Source organism: Thamnophis elegans, chromosome 7 (assembly GCF_009769535.1).
Source record: "Thamnophis elegans isolate rThaEle1 chromosome 7, rThaEle1.pri, whole genome shotgun sequence".
In the NCBI taxonomy this organism is placed as follows: domain Eukaryota; kingdom Metazoa; phylum Chordata; class Lepidosauria; order Squamata; family Colubridae; genus Thamnophis; species Thamnophis elegans.
The window spans coordinates 70861076-70878510 of NC_045547.1; the positions used below are offsets into that span (position 1 = coordinate 70861076).

The 17435-nt window shown below is 41.3% G+C and overlaps 1 protein-coding gene across 7 annotated transcripts in view; it reads right to left on the minus strand.

Moving 5' to 3' along the window:
* Positions 1 to 17435, minus strand: part of KIF21A (kinesin family member 21A) — a 93721-nt gene that overhangs the window by 32811 nt on the left and 43475 nt on the right. For 5 of the 7 annotated variants that reach the window (XM_032220957.1, XM_032220963.1, XM_032220962.1 and 2 more), the window contains 5 exons: positions 14087 to 14125; positions 8468 to 8555; positions 7966 to 8080; positions 6580 to 6768; positions 3938 to 4137 (listed from right to left, as the gene is read on the minus strand). In XM_032220957.1, the coding sequence (XP_032076848.1) occupies positions 3938 to 4137; positions 6580 to 6768; positions 7966 to 8080; positions 8468 to 8555; positions 14087 to 14125 (631 nt within the window). The remainder of the gene's footprint in view (positions 1 to 3937; positions 4138 to 6579; positions 6769 to 7965; positions 8081 to 8467; positions 8556 to 14086; positions 14126 to 17435) is intronic. The other 2 variants (XM_032220961.1, XM_032220958.1) reach the window with 1 other exon arrangement.

The following is a 17435-nucleotide window of genomic DNA, read 5'->3' on the forward strand; positions in this document are numbered from 1 at the left end:
CTGACAGCGAGGGGCCCTATGAGTCGGCTCTGGAGGACCCTGGACAGGGTTCCGACTCCGAGCAGGGCGCAGGGGGACTGGTTGGCCACCAGGTGGCGCCTGAGCCTTGGATCAGTGGGGAAGAGACAAGGGAGAGTGATCCAGAAGCCAGCAGTGAGTTGTTCCTGGATGCCCGGAATTGAAGAGCTAATAGACATCAGGAACAGTTACGCAAGTACCGGAGGTAATTGCACTCAGCTGGTGGTCATTAGGCTCCTCTCTAGACTATAAAAAGATTGTTGTGCACACGCCCCTCTTGCAGAAGTCAACGCATTGACTAAGGATAACTTTTGTAACTAACTTGGCAGGCTGGATTGCTGCCAAGGTTTGTCTGAGTTGCTGCTAAGGTCCTTATCCGTTTTTTATGCTTGGCTTTCAGCCACCGAGGTTTTGGTTTCTTGCTATTAAAGTACATTCCAGTTAAGCTTGTCTCAGCTTTCGTTACTGGACAGAGGAGGGGGTCAGAACAGATCTCTATAGCATCAGCACCGAAAAATTTGTATTGAAGAAGAAATATACAAGGGAACTCCAAAAGGTGCTTTTTCAGGAGGCAACTGGACTTTGGTTTTTTCTTTTGAAGACATTTTGCTTCTCATCCAAGAAGCTTCTTCAGTAATAGCTGAAGCATAGCCGTACAATTTTGGATGAACACCCACTAATTATACAATTTGGGATGAACATCCTTTGAATGGCGTGGGAGTGGAAATGGATTTCTAGAGGAAAAAATTGCAGACCATGGGAACCATTTGCACTACTCAGGTGACCCTGAGGACACAGATAAATTTCCAAGTGCTTGAATGACCTTCTAAAAGGATGCGAATCACCAGCTGTCTGCAAGGAATATAAATCCTTCCATTCCCCACTATCCTGTCAGAGCCAAAGAAGCTTCTTGGACGAGGCTAGACTACTGAGGCTAGACTTCCGGAGGCCAAACCCCCACCGTAGGGAGGAGGAACCGACCAGATGGTTCCGCCCCAAGCGACTGATGGACCCTGTTAGGTTCCAGACGGAGCTTGGGGTTATTCCAGATACTCTCGCCCACAGTTCGGTGGAGACCCTTGTCGCTGCCTGGCACTCGGCAGCTTCAGGGTCTCTAAACCGGATTGCGCCACTACGGCCCCTCCGGGTCAGCGGCCCCCGGAGGCCTCCTTGGTTCACCGAGGAGCTCCGGGAGATAAAGCGCCGGAGGAGACGCCTAGAGCACTTGTGGAGATCAGACAGGTCCGAATTGAACCGGGCACGTGTAACAGCATGCACCAAGGAGTATACTCGAGCTTTAAGATCGGCAAAAAGAACACACATTGCCTCCTTGGTAGCGTCCGCCGAGTCCCACCCAGCCGCCCTGTTTAGGATAACCCGCTCCCTCCTAAATAGGAGGGAGACGGGGGACCCCTTACAGGGTAAGGCTGAGGAGTATGTTCAGTTCTTGGCGGACAAAGTTGCCCGGTTTCGAGCTGACCTGGACTCCACTCTTGCAGAGCCAGCTGAGACACAGGGGAAAGACTTGGCAAACCATCTCTGGGTTGAGTTTCAGGAAGTTGCCTCTGGGGATGTGGACAAGGCTATGCGAGCTGTGAGTACCTCCACTTGTGTACTGGACCCGTGTCCCTCCTGGCTGGTTGCCAACAGCAGTGAGGTGACACGAGGCTGGATCCAAGCGGTTGTTGTTGCATCTCTTCGGGAGGGGCACTTCCCCACCGAGCTTAAGGCAGCGGTGGTGAGACCCCTTCTGAAGAAACCGTCTTTGGATCCAGCTATTCTTAATAACTACCGTCCAGTCTCCAACCTTCCCTTTGTGGGGAAGGTTGTTGAGAAAGTGGTTGCTCTCCAGCTTCAGCGTACCTTGGAGGAAGCAAACTATCTTGACCCCTTCCAGTCCGGCTTCAGACCAGGTTACAGCACAGAAACCGCTTTGGTCGCATTGACCGATGATCTCTGGAGAGCTAGGGATGGAGGCTTTGCGTCCATCCTAGTTCTCCTTGACCTCTCAGCGGCTTTCGATACCATCGACCATGGTATCCTTCTGCGACGACTGCGGGAGGTGGGAGTGGGCGGCACTGTCTTGCAGTGGTTCTCCTCCTACCTCTCGGACAGGTCGCAGTCGGTGTTGGTGGGTGGGCAGAGATCGTCCCCGAGGCCCCTAACATATGGGGTGCCACAGGGGTCGGTCTTGTCCCCCCTCCTATTTAACATATACATGAAACCGCTGGGCGAGATCATTCGGAGGCACGGGATAAAGTATCACCAATATGCGGACGATACACAATTGTATCTGTCCGCCCCGTGCCAACTCAATGAAGCGGTGGACGTGATGAACCAGGGTCTGGAAGCTGTTAAAGACTGGATGAGAGCAAACAAACTGGTGCTCAACCCAGACAAGACCGAGTGGCTGTTGTGTTTTCCTCCCAATAATTTGACCACCGTACCATCAATCAGGCTGGGGGGACAAATTTTACACCCCTCAGACAGGGCCCGCAACTTGGGAGTCCTCCTGGATCCACAGCTGAGTTTTGATCACCATCTATCAGCTGTGACCAGGGGGGCATTTGCCCAGGTTCGCCTGGTGCGCCAGTTGCGGCCCTACCTGAATCGGGAGGCTCTCACGACAGTCACTCGAGCCCTTGTGATCTCTAAGCTGGAATACTGCAATGTGCTCTACATGGGGCTGCCCTTGAAGAGCACCCGGAGACTTCAGCTAGTACAGAACGCGGCCGCGCGAGTGATCGTGGGCGCACCTCGGTTCGCCCACATAACACCTATCCTCCGCGAGCTGCGCTGGCTGCCTGTGGATCTCCGGGTGCAATTCAAGGTCTTACTTACCACCCATAAAGCGCTCCATGGTAGTGGATCTGACTATCTGAGAGACCGCCTTCTGCCAATAACCTCCCTGCGTCCCATCAGATCGCATAGAGCGGGCCTCCTCCGTATTCCATCCGCCAGTCAGTGCCGACTGGCGACCACCCGGAGGAGAGCCTTCTCAGTTGCTGCTCCGACGCTATGGAACAATCTCCCCGTGGAGATTCGTACCCTGACCACAGTCCAGGCCTTCCGTACAGCACTCAAGATCTGGCTAGCCCGTCAGGCCTGGGGATAAATTTTATTGCCCCTCCCGAATGCTGAGTGAATGTTGTGTTTTAGTACTTTTTAGTTATCTCACATTTTTTTTTTCTCTGTAATTTGTCTTTCACCCCCTTTCCCTTACTATTGTAAGCCGCCCTGAGTCCCCTCAGGGAAAAGGGCGGCCTATAAATGCTAAATAAATACGAAATACGAAAATACGAGAAGTGAAACATCTTCAAAAGAAAAAAAAACACCTTTGGGACAACCATGATCGGGAAGACTGAGAATCTTTTTCCACACTTTAAGACAGGGACAGTTGTGAAACCGCCATAACATATGAATGGAAATGCAGGTTACAAACATTATTAAGTGGCCTTTTTCATTTATGAGCAATGGGTACAATTCAGGGGTGGGTTTCTCGCCCCGTTCCAACCGATTCGGTTGGAACGGGGCCAGCGGTGTCCTTGTGCAGGCACGCGGTGCACGCATGCGTACTAGAGTCTGCGCGACGCTCCAGCTGCTCCTGGAGGATCGCGCAGGCGCTGTATGCGTCCTGCGCATGCGTAGAAGCGCAGAACTCGTCAAAACCGGGTAAGGACCGCGGGCGGGCGCGCCCTTCGCCGTTCCCAGAAGTTACTTACTTCCGGGTTCGCCGACCAACCGGTTCGCAGGGACCGCCGCGAACCGGTTGAAACCCACCCCTGGTACAATTGCAGCCTTGATCAAATCATTCAAATAGTTTCAAGCAGCAAAATGAAAAAGAGTAACCCAGCTGGAGTAACACAGCTGATCATTCATGCACACACTATTAAAGAGTTTGTGAGGTGAGGTGGAATACCTTTGTTTTCTTCATTTCTGTCACATCCTGTTGCAATTTTTTCAGTTGCTTTTCATACTGTGACTGATTCTTAAGTAATCGTGCATGCTCCTTCTGGGCTGCCTGAAGCCTCTGCAGTTCTTTATTCATGGACTGAAGCTTCTTTTCATATTCACTTTTAATCTTTTTTGCTTTTTCTTCTGAGCAGGTCTCCACTGAACCTAACAATGTTAATAGATTTCTCAGCACATCAATTATGATCACACACATTCTAGGCTTAAATTAAGTCCCAATGCTAAGTTGGGCCACTTTTCAATTTTTGCTAGAAAACTATGCCCCTACTTACCATATTTTTTGGACTATAAGACACACTGGTGTATAAGATGCACTAAGATTTTGAAGAGGTAAGTAAGAAAAAAAAGTTTTTGTCCTCCCTGGCCCCCAGCAGCACTCACTCTGCAGGCTTCAGCAGGGCTGGGGGAAGGCAAAAACGCCCCCGTTTTTTTCAAAAAACGAGCAGAAAACAAGACTTTTTTTGCAAAACCAAGGGCATTTTTGCCTTCCCCCAGCCCTGCTGAAGCCTGAAGAGTGCTGCTGGAGGCTGGGGGAAGGCAAAAACGCCTCCATTTTTGCGGAAAAGGGTCTGGTTTTCATCCATTTTTCGCAAAAATGGGATTTGTGGGTGGGGCTTCAGGAGGCCACAAATTGCTGTATTCGGTGTATAAGACGCACCAACATTTCCACGCACTTTTTTTGGGGGGGAGGTGCGTTTTATACCCCGAAAAATATGGTACTTTCTTTACTAGATTTTTTTTATAAGGGGGGGAGGAAAAGCAAGAGACCTTTGTACCTCTTGTATCATGGGCCTCCATTTTGATAAACCATTTGGCTGACATAGTAGGAGAAGAGCATGAGAATTTTTTTCTCATCTGTCCCCAGTATTATGTTGATCATTGCAACAAGGCTTTCAGCTAGAGCTCATAAGAAGAATCTTTACATTATTAACAATTATTTAGCTGGCCAAGTAATTTGAGCCCAATGCAACATAAGAGAAAGCACATCATTATTCACCAACTCTAAAAAGCAACTCTTGATCCAGGAACAGAATAATAAATAATGCACATTTAACAAATTTAAAGGAATATCACATGCCACCTGTGCCACAAACATGGAGCAGTTTTACTATTGCTGCTATTGACAAAGGGAAATTTAAGAGTTGGTGTGTTGCCACTAAAAAAAGAATGTCTTTCTGCAAAATCTTGGTAAAATATTTCAGATGCACAGCAACAATGATTGTGCAAAACAACTGGTTAGGAAAAATCATGCAAGTTAGGAGTTGGTTTTCAGTACTGGCTGCCTTTTTAAAATATTCCAAATTTCTATCTGCCCATGAAAACTTGGGGAGGCAATGATAGCAATAGCAATAGCAATAGCACTTAGACGTACATACCGCTTTACAGCCCTCTCTAAGTGGTTTACAGAATCAGCCTGTTGCCCCCAACAACTTGGGTCCTCATTTTACCCACCTCAGAAGGATGGAAGGCTGAGTCAACCTTGAGCCTGGTGGGATCTGAACTACCAAACTGCAGGCAGCCAACAGGCAGTAGAAATAGCCTGCAGTACTGCACTCTAACCACTGCACCACCAAGGCTAAATGATGGATCATTAGGGGGTGAAAACCCAAATGTTGCTTGTTATTTGTCTGTTGGTTACAGACAAAATGGTTACTGGATCTCTGGCATATTATATATTGATTATGACTGTAATTATTCCTAATTATTTAGGTTGTGGGTTTTTAAATTTTTATTTAATGTTACCGACCTACAATAGCAAGATGAGTGGCCATATCAATTGTTGAAGGAATAAGCAAACTTCCAGCTTTTGCTACAGGTTTTCCTCCCTAAAGTAGAATGTCTCTTGTTGCTCAGATGTGCAAAAGGAGGTGGTAATCCCTCCCAATGATTGCAGCTCATCATGAATACTTATCCCACTCCTGTAGAGAAGTACAGAAATGGCCCTGAATCTATCTACTGCATGAGCACCAACTAAGCATGGGAAAGCAGGAAAGAGTGAGAAAGAAACCCAAGATTGCACCACCTCAATTCTATTTGGTACCAGCTGATAACCCGGCATTGCCCGGGTATGTACTTGTCCCAATCCTGTATTAGAGGGAGCTCCCTTGTGGTGTACTGTGAAGGTGTTACCATGGCAACTCCACTGTGCTGTACAGTAGAAGCCATTTTAAGGCACAACAGGCTGAATCTGAACCGAACTTGAATCCAAAATGCACACTATCATTGTCAAAGGTACTGTGACTTGACACTATAAATATAATTCAGTTCTTTCATTTCAGCGGCCCAGGCATTCCAGAGTTATGCAGGAACATACACACATGGATACACACACACAGCCATTTATATATATATAGATAGGAGTGAGAGAGAGAGATCATTTATATAAGGCTTTCAAGACTCTGTTATTAACAACAAAATCAGTTCCAGTAGTTTTTAGAATGTCTGTTTCATGAGCTGGTCTCCACAAATATGACAACCACATTGGATATTTTTATGTAGACCTCTTATGTTGCTGCTTTCACCAACAATAAACTTTAAAAAATTAATACTCTCCTAATCCAATTATTTGGTGAGTGGAAATTGTCTTACCCATATTCTGAAGCACCTGGTCTCTTTCAAGCTGTGTATCTCGAATTTTATGCTGCAACATCATTAGCTTTTCTTCATACTGCCTTTTCAAAGTCTGAAGCCTTCGTTGGCTATTTTCTAGTTCGTCAATGAGCTTCTGTTTTATGGCAATTTCACATGTAATATTTGCTAAATCTGCCTGATAATTCACTATAATTAAGGAAATTATTAATTATTATTAAGGTCATAAGTAGCTAAGTATAAATAAATAAAAGAATTGTACATAAAAATGGATAACGAATAAGGAGATTATGAACGCACGATAGAAATGTATAGAAGGAAAAACACTAACTGCAAAGAAACCGATTCGGAACTGTTGTATGATATACGATGGAACTTATTGTTCCTATGTTGTTTTTAAGTCATGTGTTTGTTTCTGTTAATGTGCTTATGTGTTTAAAATAAAAATTAATACAGAAAAAAAGGAAATTAAAAGCAATAAAAAGATGTGAGGCATTATGGTACTCAAAAGCTAGCTATTTAAGTAGAACCTTGATCTGAAATTCAGATTTGTTTGGTGCCCCAAACTGTTGGTATATCTACATTAAATATTTCGAATATATTTACATTACCTTCTTTTTCCTCAATAAGACTATCCACATTATAGTCTTTTAATAGAAGAACTGATGGCTCTTGCATTAAAGCTTGATTTCTAGTAATAGCCCTTGTTACTTATTCATTAGCAAAATTTATTTTTAGTATACATTTTTAATAATAAAGCTACAATTAAAGTTCATGCTCACAACTAAGAAATCTTCATCTGGGGGCACAACTTATGAATGACCTACTGCTTAAAAATAAGCCAATCGTTTTAAACTTGAATGTTCGTTCTTTTCAAAATACATTAATTTTTTTATATTCGTATTATAAATCTGAAATCCAAAAGTAAACTGATGGTTAATAAAAGCAGAAAACCTACCATGTTTTCCTGAAAATAACACAGGATCTTATTTTCTTTTGACCCCCGAAATAAGCGGTTGGACTTATTTTTAGGGAGGTCTTATTATTTTTGAGGTGCAGGAGGCGATGAGCGGGATCATGTCGTGGCTGCTGCTGTGTTGCAATATTTTTGGGGAGGGCTTATTTTAACACATGCGCTAAAAACCCGATTGGGCTTATTATCCAGGGAGGTCTTATTTTCAGGGAAACATGATATTTAAAAAACTTCCAATGTCTCATTGAAATCTTTATAACCATAGGGATTTATTGGTCATAATATATCATCTAATCATGAACTCTTCATGAAATACATATTAAGTGTGATCTCTTAATTTTGCTTGTCTTAATTTTAAAATACCTATTTAGGCCAAAGGAGATAACAACACATTAAGTAGCTCTCTGGCTTACCTTTTTCATCAGAATCAGAATCTGATTCATCTGAACTTTCAACCACCTCCAAATCTTCATCATCATCATCTTCTTCTTCGTCATCCTCATTATCGCTATGTTCATGCCCATCTTCCTATAAGAATAAAAAAGAACCAAAAACAGGAACTCCTTCACTGTTTCCTCATTTTAAGTATAATTTTAATTTAATCCCAGAACAAATTATATGCACAGATTATATGCCCTAACCCTAACCTTCACTGTTTCATCATTTTAAGTATAACTTTAATTTGATCCCAGAACAATATAATAGCCCAGCCTCTCAATATTAAACTAAAGTATGAAGAAAATAATACGTCTCACAGTCCTTTATTTACATGTATGTCCTTTCTCTTACTCATTTCTGTTAAAAACATGATTACAAGATAGAAATTGTATTTTCTTTGTCTGCTTTAATACAGGCTCCTAGAGACAACAAGCCTCATTATTAATACATGACAAGATGTATTACCACAATACTTACTGCTTCTAGGTCATTGTTTTCTCTTTCAGAAATGCCCTTTTCATCTTTTTTCTCCTGCTCATTATCTGTGTTTTCTTCTTTAATAGAACTGTGAGGGGAAAAAATCAAACGGGAGGGGGCATATAACAATTGGAGGCATATGTTTCCTCCCCACCCTTTAAGTCAAATAACTTTGCTAAAGAATAACAATTTAAACATTGCACCAACATTTTGCAAGATCAAAAATCATAAAAAATGAACACCAGACTCAACTTTGCATTCCATGCACAACACAGTATTCTGGGTGGGGGGATTCAGAAAGAAAGTTAGCACAGTAACCCAGAAACGAGAGATGGGACTGCATAGCCAAACCTTTATAGAAATATAGATAAAGATCCATTAGAAAGTCTGCAGAGTGAGTCTGCCTACAATTGCATGCCAGAGCAGTGTAAGGTAAGCTGGGTGTAAAGCTAGAACCACAGGGGGGAAAAAAACCCAGAAGAAACCCATATATTTATGTACATATAATAATCATGTACGATCATAATGTTAACAGCTTAAAAAGCAGAAGAAAAAAATGCACAAAAATCTGAAACTGCCTCCAAGACCAAACCTAAGTTTGAAAGAAAGTAATTGCAAAGTAAGTGAAAATAAAAAAAGTAAAAGAATGCAGGGATTGCAGTTACTGTAATGCATGAAAAAAACCTTAATAAATCCCACTGTGTTAAATGGAGTTCAACTCCTAGAAATGAAATTTAAAACTGCACCCTTAATATCCCTCAATAATGGATCTGCATTTTTTAAAAAAAACACTATGTTTTAGATAAGCTGCCTGAAATACATTCCCTGTTATGATTTCCCATCTCTGAAAGTGTTGTAGTGCTCCTTGAAATTAGAATGACTGTAATAAAAGATTGCCCATGTATTTAAATGTATTATATACTTGATATGGCTGTGCATAAGTTTGTTTTATCAATTTGTTTCAAAATACATTTAGTTGAATCTACATTCAAATAAGACTTTTCATATGAAATCATTCGCCTCCGACTAGATTTGATCATTCAGTAAAAACTTTGTGCTGTGCAACATATTTTCTAAAAACCAGTCTCAAAAATCAATCAATCCAACCATGTTAGATTAATCCAAATTGAACTGGACAGATGGACCAAATCAATTGTGCACATTTTCATCTGCCTAGCATAGTATGCAGCTGGATATGAAATGCTTATCCTTTGTTCCTTGCAAAATAGCTTACTAATGCAAAAGTATGACTGTTTCTTTTATTTCAACCTTTGTCTTATTCCAACTAATACCTCCAGCAAAGAAAATCTTAGGGATCAGATGAAAATTATCCAATTATCCATTGTATTCAGTGATGGCTTCTTCAAGAACAGATTGATGAATATACTATTCAAAGTAGGTGTTCTGACCTAGCTTTCACAAAATCATGAAGCAGACTCCTTATTCCGACAAAACCCCTTTTTATTAAGCTAATGTGAATTCCTCTCATTCACATCCAGCAAAGTTCCATCAAACAGTCTTTCAAGGGTGAATTTACAACTACAGACCTTATCAGGCTTGAGAAGCTGCCAGGCTGATATCTTCCAAACGCAACGCTGTACAAGAAAATACTTTGCAAGGAGTCTCTGAGAGTCATGAACAAATCTTCACACTAGTTAAACGAAAAAATTGTCTCCTGCAAACTCCACTCCCTTTCGGACTTTATTCCCTATGGGAGGGTCCATTCACCACCCACCTGTGCCTTTACTCCCAAGTCGGCCATTGTTCCTTAACTATTCCCTTCTCCTGGCAGCTCTGTGCATGTGCACATTGGGAACAGACTCCAACTGTTCTTCTCCCTCATTGCGCTCCAACTCCGAAGGCAGCTAGTAACTGTCGGACAGCCTTGGCCCCATCTTTGCCTCTGATGCAGAGCACTCGTCAGAGCCTTCCTCAGACTCCAGGACTGGTCCATACTCCTCCCCACCTCCTCACTGTCTGAGTCTGCCACCAGCGCCGCTGAAGGGCCACAATAGTAGGCAGCACCACCATCTCCCACAAGATGCTTTAACTACTGCATGGGCCAAACATGTGTCACCTCCTAGGAGGCTTTAACAAATCATAAAGGACAAGAATCTAAAACATAGGAGCTGCAGACACAGCTTCAAAGACCTTTGATCATCTGGACCAATAAGTTCAATTTCTTTCCAGATAACCAAGCAAATCAATCCTTCAGGCAACTCCTCAGGATCTATACAAACAGAATTCCAAGCAACTTTATTCAGCAGATGTTTAGAATAATTCCCACAGCAAACCTTTAAATGTTGCCATGGACTATCCTTACCTGTAAGAAGGGGATACAATAACATACCTTTGCCTGCATGAAATAGGAATCCACTTGCTGATGAAAGCTGCATATTACAATGCAATGAATGGTGACAATGAAAGAAAAATAGGGTTTAATGGGAAATTGTGCCATTTTGAACAAAGGGAATCCAGAGGAAAACCTATTCTGTTGGGTGTCATGAATGGATATGTAGAAAAAACATAGAACATAGAATAATAAGAGTTGGAAGAGACCTTGGAGGTCTTCTGGTGGAACCCGCTGCTCAAGCAGGGGACCCCACACCATTTCAGACAAATGGTTGTCCACTTTCCTTTTGAAAGCCTCCAGTAATGGAGTACCCACAACGTCTGAATACAAGCTAGTCCTTTGGTTGATTGCTCTCACCGTTAGGAAATTTCTCCTTAGTTCTAGCTTGTTTCCAACTATTGTTTCTTGTCTTGTCTTTTGATGCTTTGGAAAATAGATTGACCCATCGACTTTGTAGGAGCTTCTCAAATATTGGGACAGTACAATCATGTCCTACTAGTACTTCATTAGACTAGACCAGGCCTGTCAAACTGGTGGCCCATGGGCCAGATACAGCATGTGCAGGCCACACCCACCCAGCTCCACAAAAGCAAAAAAGACACAATATAGCCTGAGATGCAAGTGGGTTTGACACCCCTGGACTAAACAAACCTAATTCCAGCAACTGTTTTAGCTTCCAGCTCCCTAATCCTTTTTGTTGTTCTCCTCTGCACTCTTTCCAGAGCCTCAACATCTGTTTTTATATTGTGGTGACCAGAACTGGATGCAGTATTTCAAGCGTGGTCTTGCCAATGCCTTCTAACCACTGTGCCACCACAGCTCCTGAATGAAAGTGCATGACTTGATTTAATTGCTTATGATGAAAGAATAAGAGAGCTGGCAATAGCTACAAGAGACTTTGAATATGGACGAACCATTATTTGATAGTGTCAACAGTAATCCTGAGAAAAATGGACATGAGAGAGAAAAGAATATATGTAAAAGAAACTATAGAAAACTTAGAATGATAGCAGGAAGTTTATAGTATGAGTCCTGTATTATTAAATCAGTGTTGGATGGGGATATGATATTATATTGTTGGTGGAAAACCTGAATTACTGCAGACAAGAGAAGAAAGATAATATGACAAATGAGTTTACAAACAAAAAAAAATGAATTATGATGCTTTACATAAATGAAAAACTAGACTAAATGGATGAGTTGTACAGCTTTGTAGAATGTTTACTAAAGATGGGGAAAGGGCTAAACAAATTTGAAGATATGCAGATATTTCTAGAACAACAGCGAGCAGTATGTGGTCTGTTGCAAGGAATGTTTGTCAAAAGAAGAACGATGTACAACAGGAATGTGCATGAGCCATATGAAAGAGCCATGCTGAAGTGGTTTAATCAGACAGAGAATTTTCTTCTACTAGATACAGAGAATAAATGAGGACACAATTGCAAAATAGATGAAAAAACATTGAATGGGTCAAGAGAAAGGAGGAGACTGAGAAGGTGTATAGAGGTCAAACCAAATTTTGAAAAATAATTCCACAGTCCAAGACAGCAGTTGGAAAATAGATGTAACACAGGTCGTATCCTAAATACTATCCAGACCTCTATACAAATATGAAATTTAGAAGATAAAATCTTCTCAACCAAGAAAATAGGTAATTCATGTTTCTTGCTGTCTCCCCTTCCCTTGGTCTTTCAAGTTTTTATGCTTTTATACCTAGGTAACACACAGAAATTCATTACCACTAGCTACTAGTTTCTTGCTTCAAAAAGTAGGAAGTTTTAGAATGGTAGAATAGAAGAAAGTTGATACAACACTGCTCTTTGTAAGATTTCTTCCTGGGTTCTCAGTTTATTACTGAAATAACAGAAAATAAGCAAAATTATGGGGGCAAAATTATTGTGATTTGTGATCTCAAAGTGATTCTACCCTATAGTCCAAATCCCATGATATTCTTAGGAGTCCAAGAGTAGATTGATAAGAAAACAGGGGACTGCAATGAGTAAGAAGTCGCATCCTGTTGTGTGAATACAGTTCAACTTGTTATATTCTGGATCCAAGCCAATTTTACTTGTAGTTTAGAAATGTCTATGGAGATTCTCAGTCATCCAGGTCATGGTTATCCCAAAGGTGCTTTTTCAAGAGGCAACTGGACTTTCTGATTTTTTTCTTTGAAGACATTTCCCTTCTCATCCATGAAGCTTCTTCAGCTCTGACTGGATGGAAGGGAATGGAAGGATTTATACTCTTTGCAGACAGCTAGTCACTTGCATTCTTTTAACAAGTTTATTAAGGCCAGGCCATAATGATTTGCTAAAAGAATGCATATGACCAGCTGTCTGCAAGGAGTATAAATCCTTCCATTTCCCTCCATTCAGTCAGAGCTGAAGAAGCTTCTTGGATGGGAAGGAAAATGTCTTCAAAGAAAAAACGAAGTCTAGTTGCCTCTTGAAAAAGCACCTTTGGGACTATAGAAAGTTAAGTTCTCATGTAAATGAAAACATAGGATTCCAACTTAATCTAGGTCATACTGAAAATGGTTATTTGCTAAGGAACTTAAATATTTATGAAAGAGTACTTCATTTTTAAATTTTAACTTCAGGATTTCATTTGTGGTAAGCCCTCAAGCAAAAAAAAATCTGTTAACGACAGTCACATTATGTTATAGCATTATGTTTGCAATCTGCTGCACCTATTGAAATGGGTTTTAGTTTACACCCAGCCTGCTAACTGCTCTGGTTAACTTTAATCCCAGATGTACACTTATTTTGGGGGAGGGGGGGTGGAAGTAGTAATTTAATAACAAGGAAAAGGATTAGTCCAGCAAAAAAAATTCATATGATGAAACTTCTTTGCTAGATCTATGTAGAATTATATACCTTTTTTCATCTCCATAAGATACACCTGATCATAAGACGCAACCAGGTTTAGAGGAGGAAAACAAGAAAAAAAAATTCTGAACGGAGCCTGTGAGGACCCCAAATAGGTGTCCTCTCGTGTGCCAGCACTGCCTATTGACTCCTGCACTGCAGAAAAGAGACAGAAGAGGCGGGCAATCACAAAGACAGAAGAAGCGGGGTTTAGCACTGTAAAAGAACCCCACCGCCACCGCGGCCCAGCTATTCATCAATGGACGGCCAAAAAAGAAGTGCGTCTTATTGGGGTGGGGGTGGGGAGTGTGTCTTATGGAGCGAAAAATATGGTATGGTTACATGTGATCCAAACATTAGTTTTCAAATGACAATCAAAAACCTGGGAAACATTCCAACCTTCGTTCTTCTTGACTGCTTTCCTCAAGTTTCTGCAGCCTTCAAAAGCACCAGGTACAGTATTGGAAGACCAAGCCAATGAAGGACAAACCAGACAGTGAAAGCGAGAGCAACAAGAAGGTAAAAAAAAAAAAATGACATATGAGGTCATGGAGTTCAATGTATTTTTTTTTAAGATGATAAAAAGAACCATAAATAGTAAGAAAAGAAAAGGCAATTCATTCATTACAAAATAATAGCAGCCATGCTGGGAGTAATGAGAATTGCACTTCAATACATCTGCACTTCAACGTCCATCCTGGGAAGATCTCCCACACTTTTATCACTGCAGTTGTATGGAAGCAGATAAGCTTTCTAACGTGTCAAATTCAGTTCAATCACTTTTAATTTATTCAAGCTTAAATTAACTCCCACTTATTTTCCATGTAAGTTTGTAGTTAGTTTTTTTTTTCAAAATTAAAAGAACAGGAAGCAACTCATTTTCTAAGATCATATCTTTTGCAAATAGCTTTATCCAGGTTATGCTTTTGAATGTTACTTCAATATTCTGGTGTGTACTTTCTCTACATTTTTGCAAGCATCTAAAAAAAAAGTAGATTACAATTCCTGAACTGGATTGGAAATGCAGAGAAGATGAATATGTTTCTTTCCTGTTCCTACTCTTTCTAACCATTTGTTTTCCACAGATCAGCAAATAATTTTAACAAGAGTCAGGGCCTTTTTTAAAACCTTATCATCAGGCTGCATGGACATACTACTAAAATGATGGCTTACCGTTTTAGCAGTACAAGAAACACCCTATTAGAAGACAGGTGTTAAGAGAAAAGTTGTAAAATTTGTTTTTAACGTGCTCTGAATGCAATGTTTCCTTTTGCTCCTTGCAGAAATGCTTACTTAATTATATAATTCCATTATATTAATAAAGAAGAAACAAAAGTATATCTAGGAGAAAATCTCCAGAAAAGCTTGAGCCTCTAAACCAGGAGTGTCACACTGAAGGCCCGGGGGGCGGCTCTGGCCCGCAGGGGCTTAGATATGGCCCATGGGGCTGCCTTGGAAATAGCGAAGGACCAGCCCGCAGTGCCTCTGCCAGCAAAAATGGAGTTCTGTTTTCATTGGCAGAGGGTTGCAGAAGGCTGTCGCAGCAGAAAATGGAGCTAAGAAGCCTGTTTCCGCTGGTAGAGCGCTCGGGCCACTACAGGCACCCCCCCTGACACAAATGACATCATACTGACCACACCCACCCTGGCCATGTCTCCCTACCCCCAGGTCAAACAGAACCCTAATATAGCCCTCAATGAAATAGTTTGACACCTCTGCTCTAAATGAAACACAACATATTTTTAAAATATATTCCATAAGAAAATCAACTGTTTATATTTTGCCATAGTAAAATGTTTTATAATTCAGTATGTCAATTATTCCTTGTCTGAAAGAAAAATTTCAGAAGAAAAAAAGAAAAGAGAGAGAGAGAGAGAGAAATGAGGAATGATTAGAAATGATTGCAGAATATGGTTTATGCTGAAATATGGCACTGAGATGAAGATGTTACTGAAATACACAGTAGGGCAACTCCCAAATTATGTTAACTTAGTGGAATAAGAATTTGGTAACTAATTTGCCAAATCCATAAACCATACATTTTAATATATAAGATAATTATTTCACTGAAGAAACATAAAAGCCTTGTTTTATTTGTGGGTAAATATTGCTTAAAAGCCTTTTGCTTTTCATCACCTACTCCAGTTTGGCTGATCTTAAGAATCTATGACACACGTGTCAAACTCACCGTGTCACATTGCTGTCATGTGATGTTTCGTGATGTGAGTTCTAGTCCCACCTTAGGCATAGAGCCAGCTGGGTGTCCTTTGACTAATCCCTTTGTCACAGCCTTAGGAAGGAGGCTATGGCAAACCATATCTGAAAAACCTTGCTGAGAAAACTGCATGGTCTTGAGAATCAAAAATAACCAGACACAACTAAATGGAAGAGAATCAGAGTCAATTACATTTACTGTAAATGGAAGGATGACCATAAGACCAGAGAAAAAGTGACTGGCATCTTAAAGTACTATATGCCCTTGAATTTTCCAAAAATTGCTATCAAAATTGGAAGTACTAAATATATAATTAGACAGAAGGGATGCAAAAAACTAATTACAGGAAGTTTCAGAGGAATAGAATATTCCCATTTTGGGAACAGTTGGTTTCAGAGAACAGTGCTAGATGGTAATCCTATTAATTTATTATCATGACAGTTGCATTTAGCTATGGTTTCCTCCTAGCTACTTGCATATCTAGGCAAAATCCCCCCAAAATGTGTTAGCTTAATTTTTATGAAAACAATCTGGAAGTAGAGCATAGTTTAGCTTCTCACTGGAAGTGTTCCCCACTAGGTGGAAAGAAAGGATAGCTCCAGATGCTGAGATGGCAGCAGAAGTATAGTCTTAAATTATCAGAAGAACTATGGGGAATGAGTAATGGGAAGAGATAGGACAGAGGTGTAATGGTTGAGACAAATATTATCTAGACCAGTGATGGCTAACCTTTTCCGGGCCAAGTGCCCAAAGTGCATGTGTGTGAATACGTGTGTGTGTACCCAAATCCCCAAAATGCAATGTGCATGCGGTCCCCCACATGCGCCCCACCCTGTGCATGCATGTACGGGCCCCCTCACATGCACCCATATGCACACCATGCATTCGCAGCAGAGAACTGAAAACTATTTCGCGGGGGGCATGTGCACATGCATAGTGGAGCTGAGCTGGGGCGACGGTACCCCCAGAGAGGGTGCTGCGTGCCATCTCTGGCACTCATGGCATAGGTTCGCCATCACGGCTCTAGAGAACTCCAGCTACTGAAGATGTATGGTTTTGATAACTAAAGGTGTGAGCTCATAAGCCTGAATTGTATTGGCACTGTTTATCCTTCTGAATATTCATTAGTTTGAAGGCAAACCTGGAGGAGACGGCCAAAGAGTTTTGGGGCATGGTCCAGAGAAGTGTTCTGAAAATTCAAAGAGCATCATAAGATGTAGTCTACACTGTGCAGATGATTCCCCAAAGAATGAAAGAGGATTAAAGGTTTTATCCACTTAGAAATAAGCAAGCAGGCAGCCTGACTGGCAGACAGCAAATTGCCATCAATATATTCAAGGACCTTTTAAAATTCTAAATAAGGAAGTTGATAGAATCAAGATATAGAGGAACGGACAGATGCATTATGCTAACATTATACAGCACATAAATATCTGGGTAAAAAACAGGCTATAAAATATTAACCAGAAAAAAAATGCATCCATTATTGACTCAGAATGGGGAGAATACATAATATATTCTGTAATAGTCATG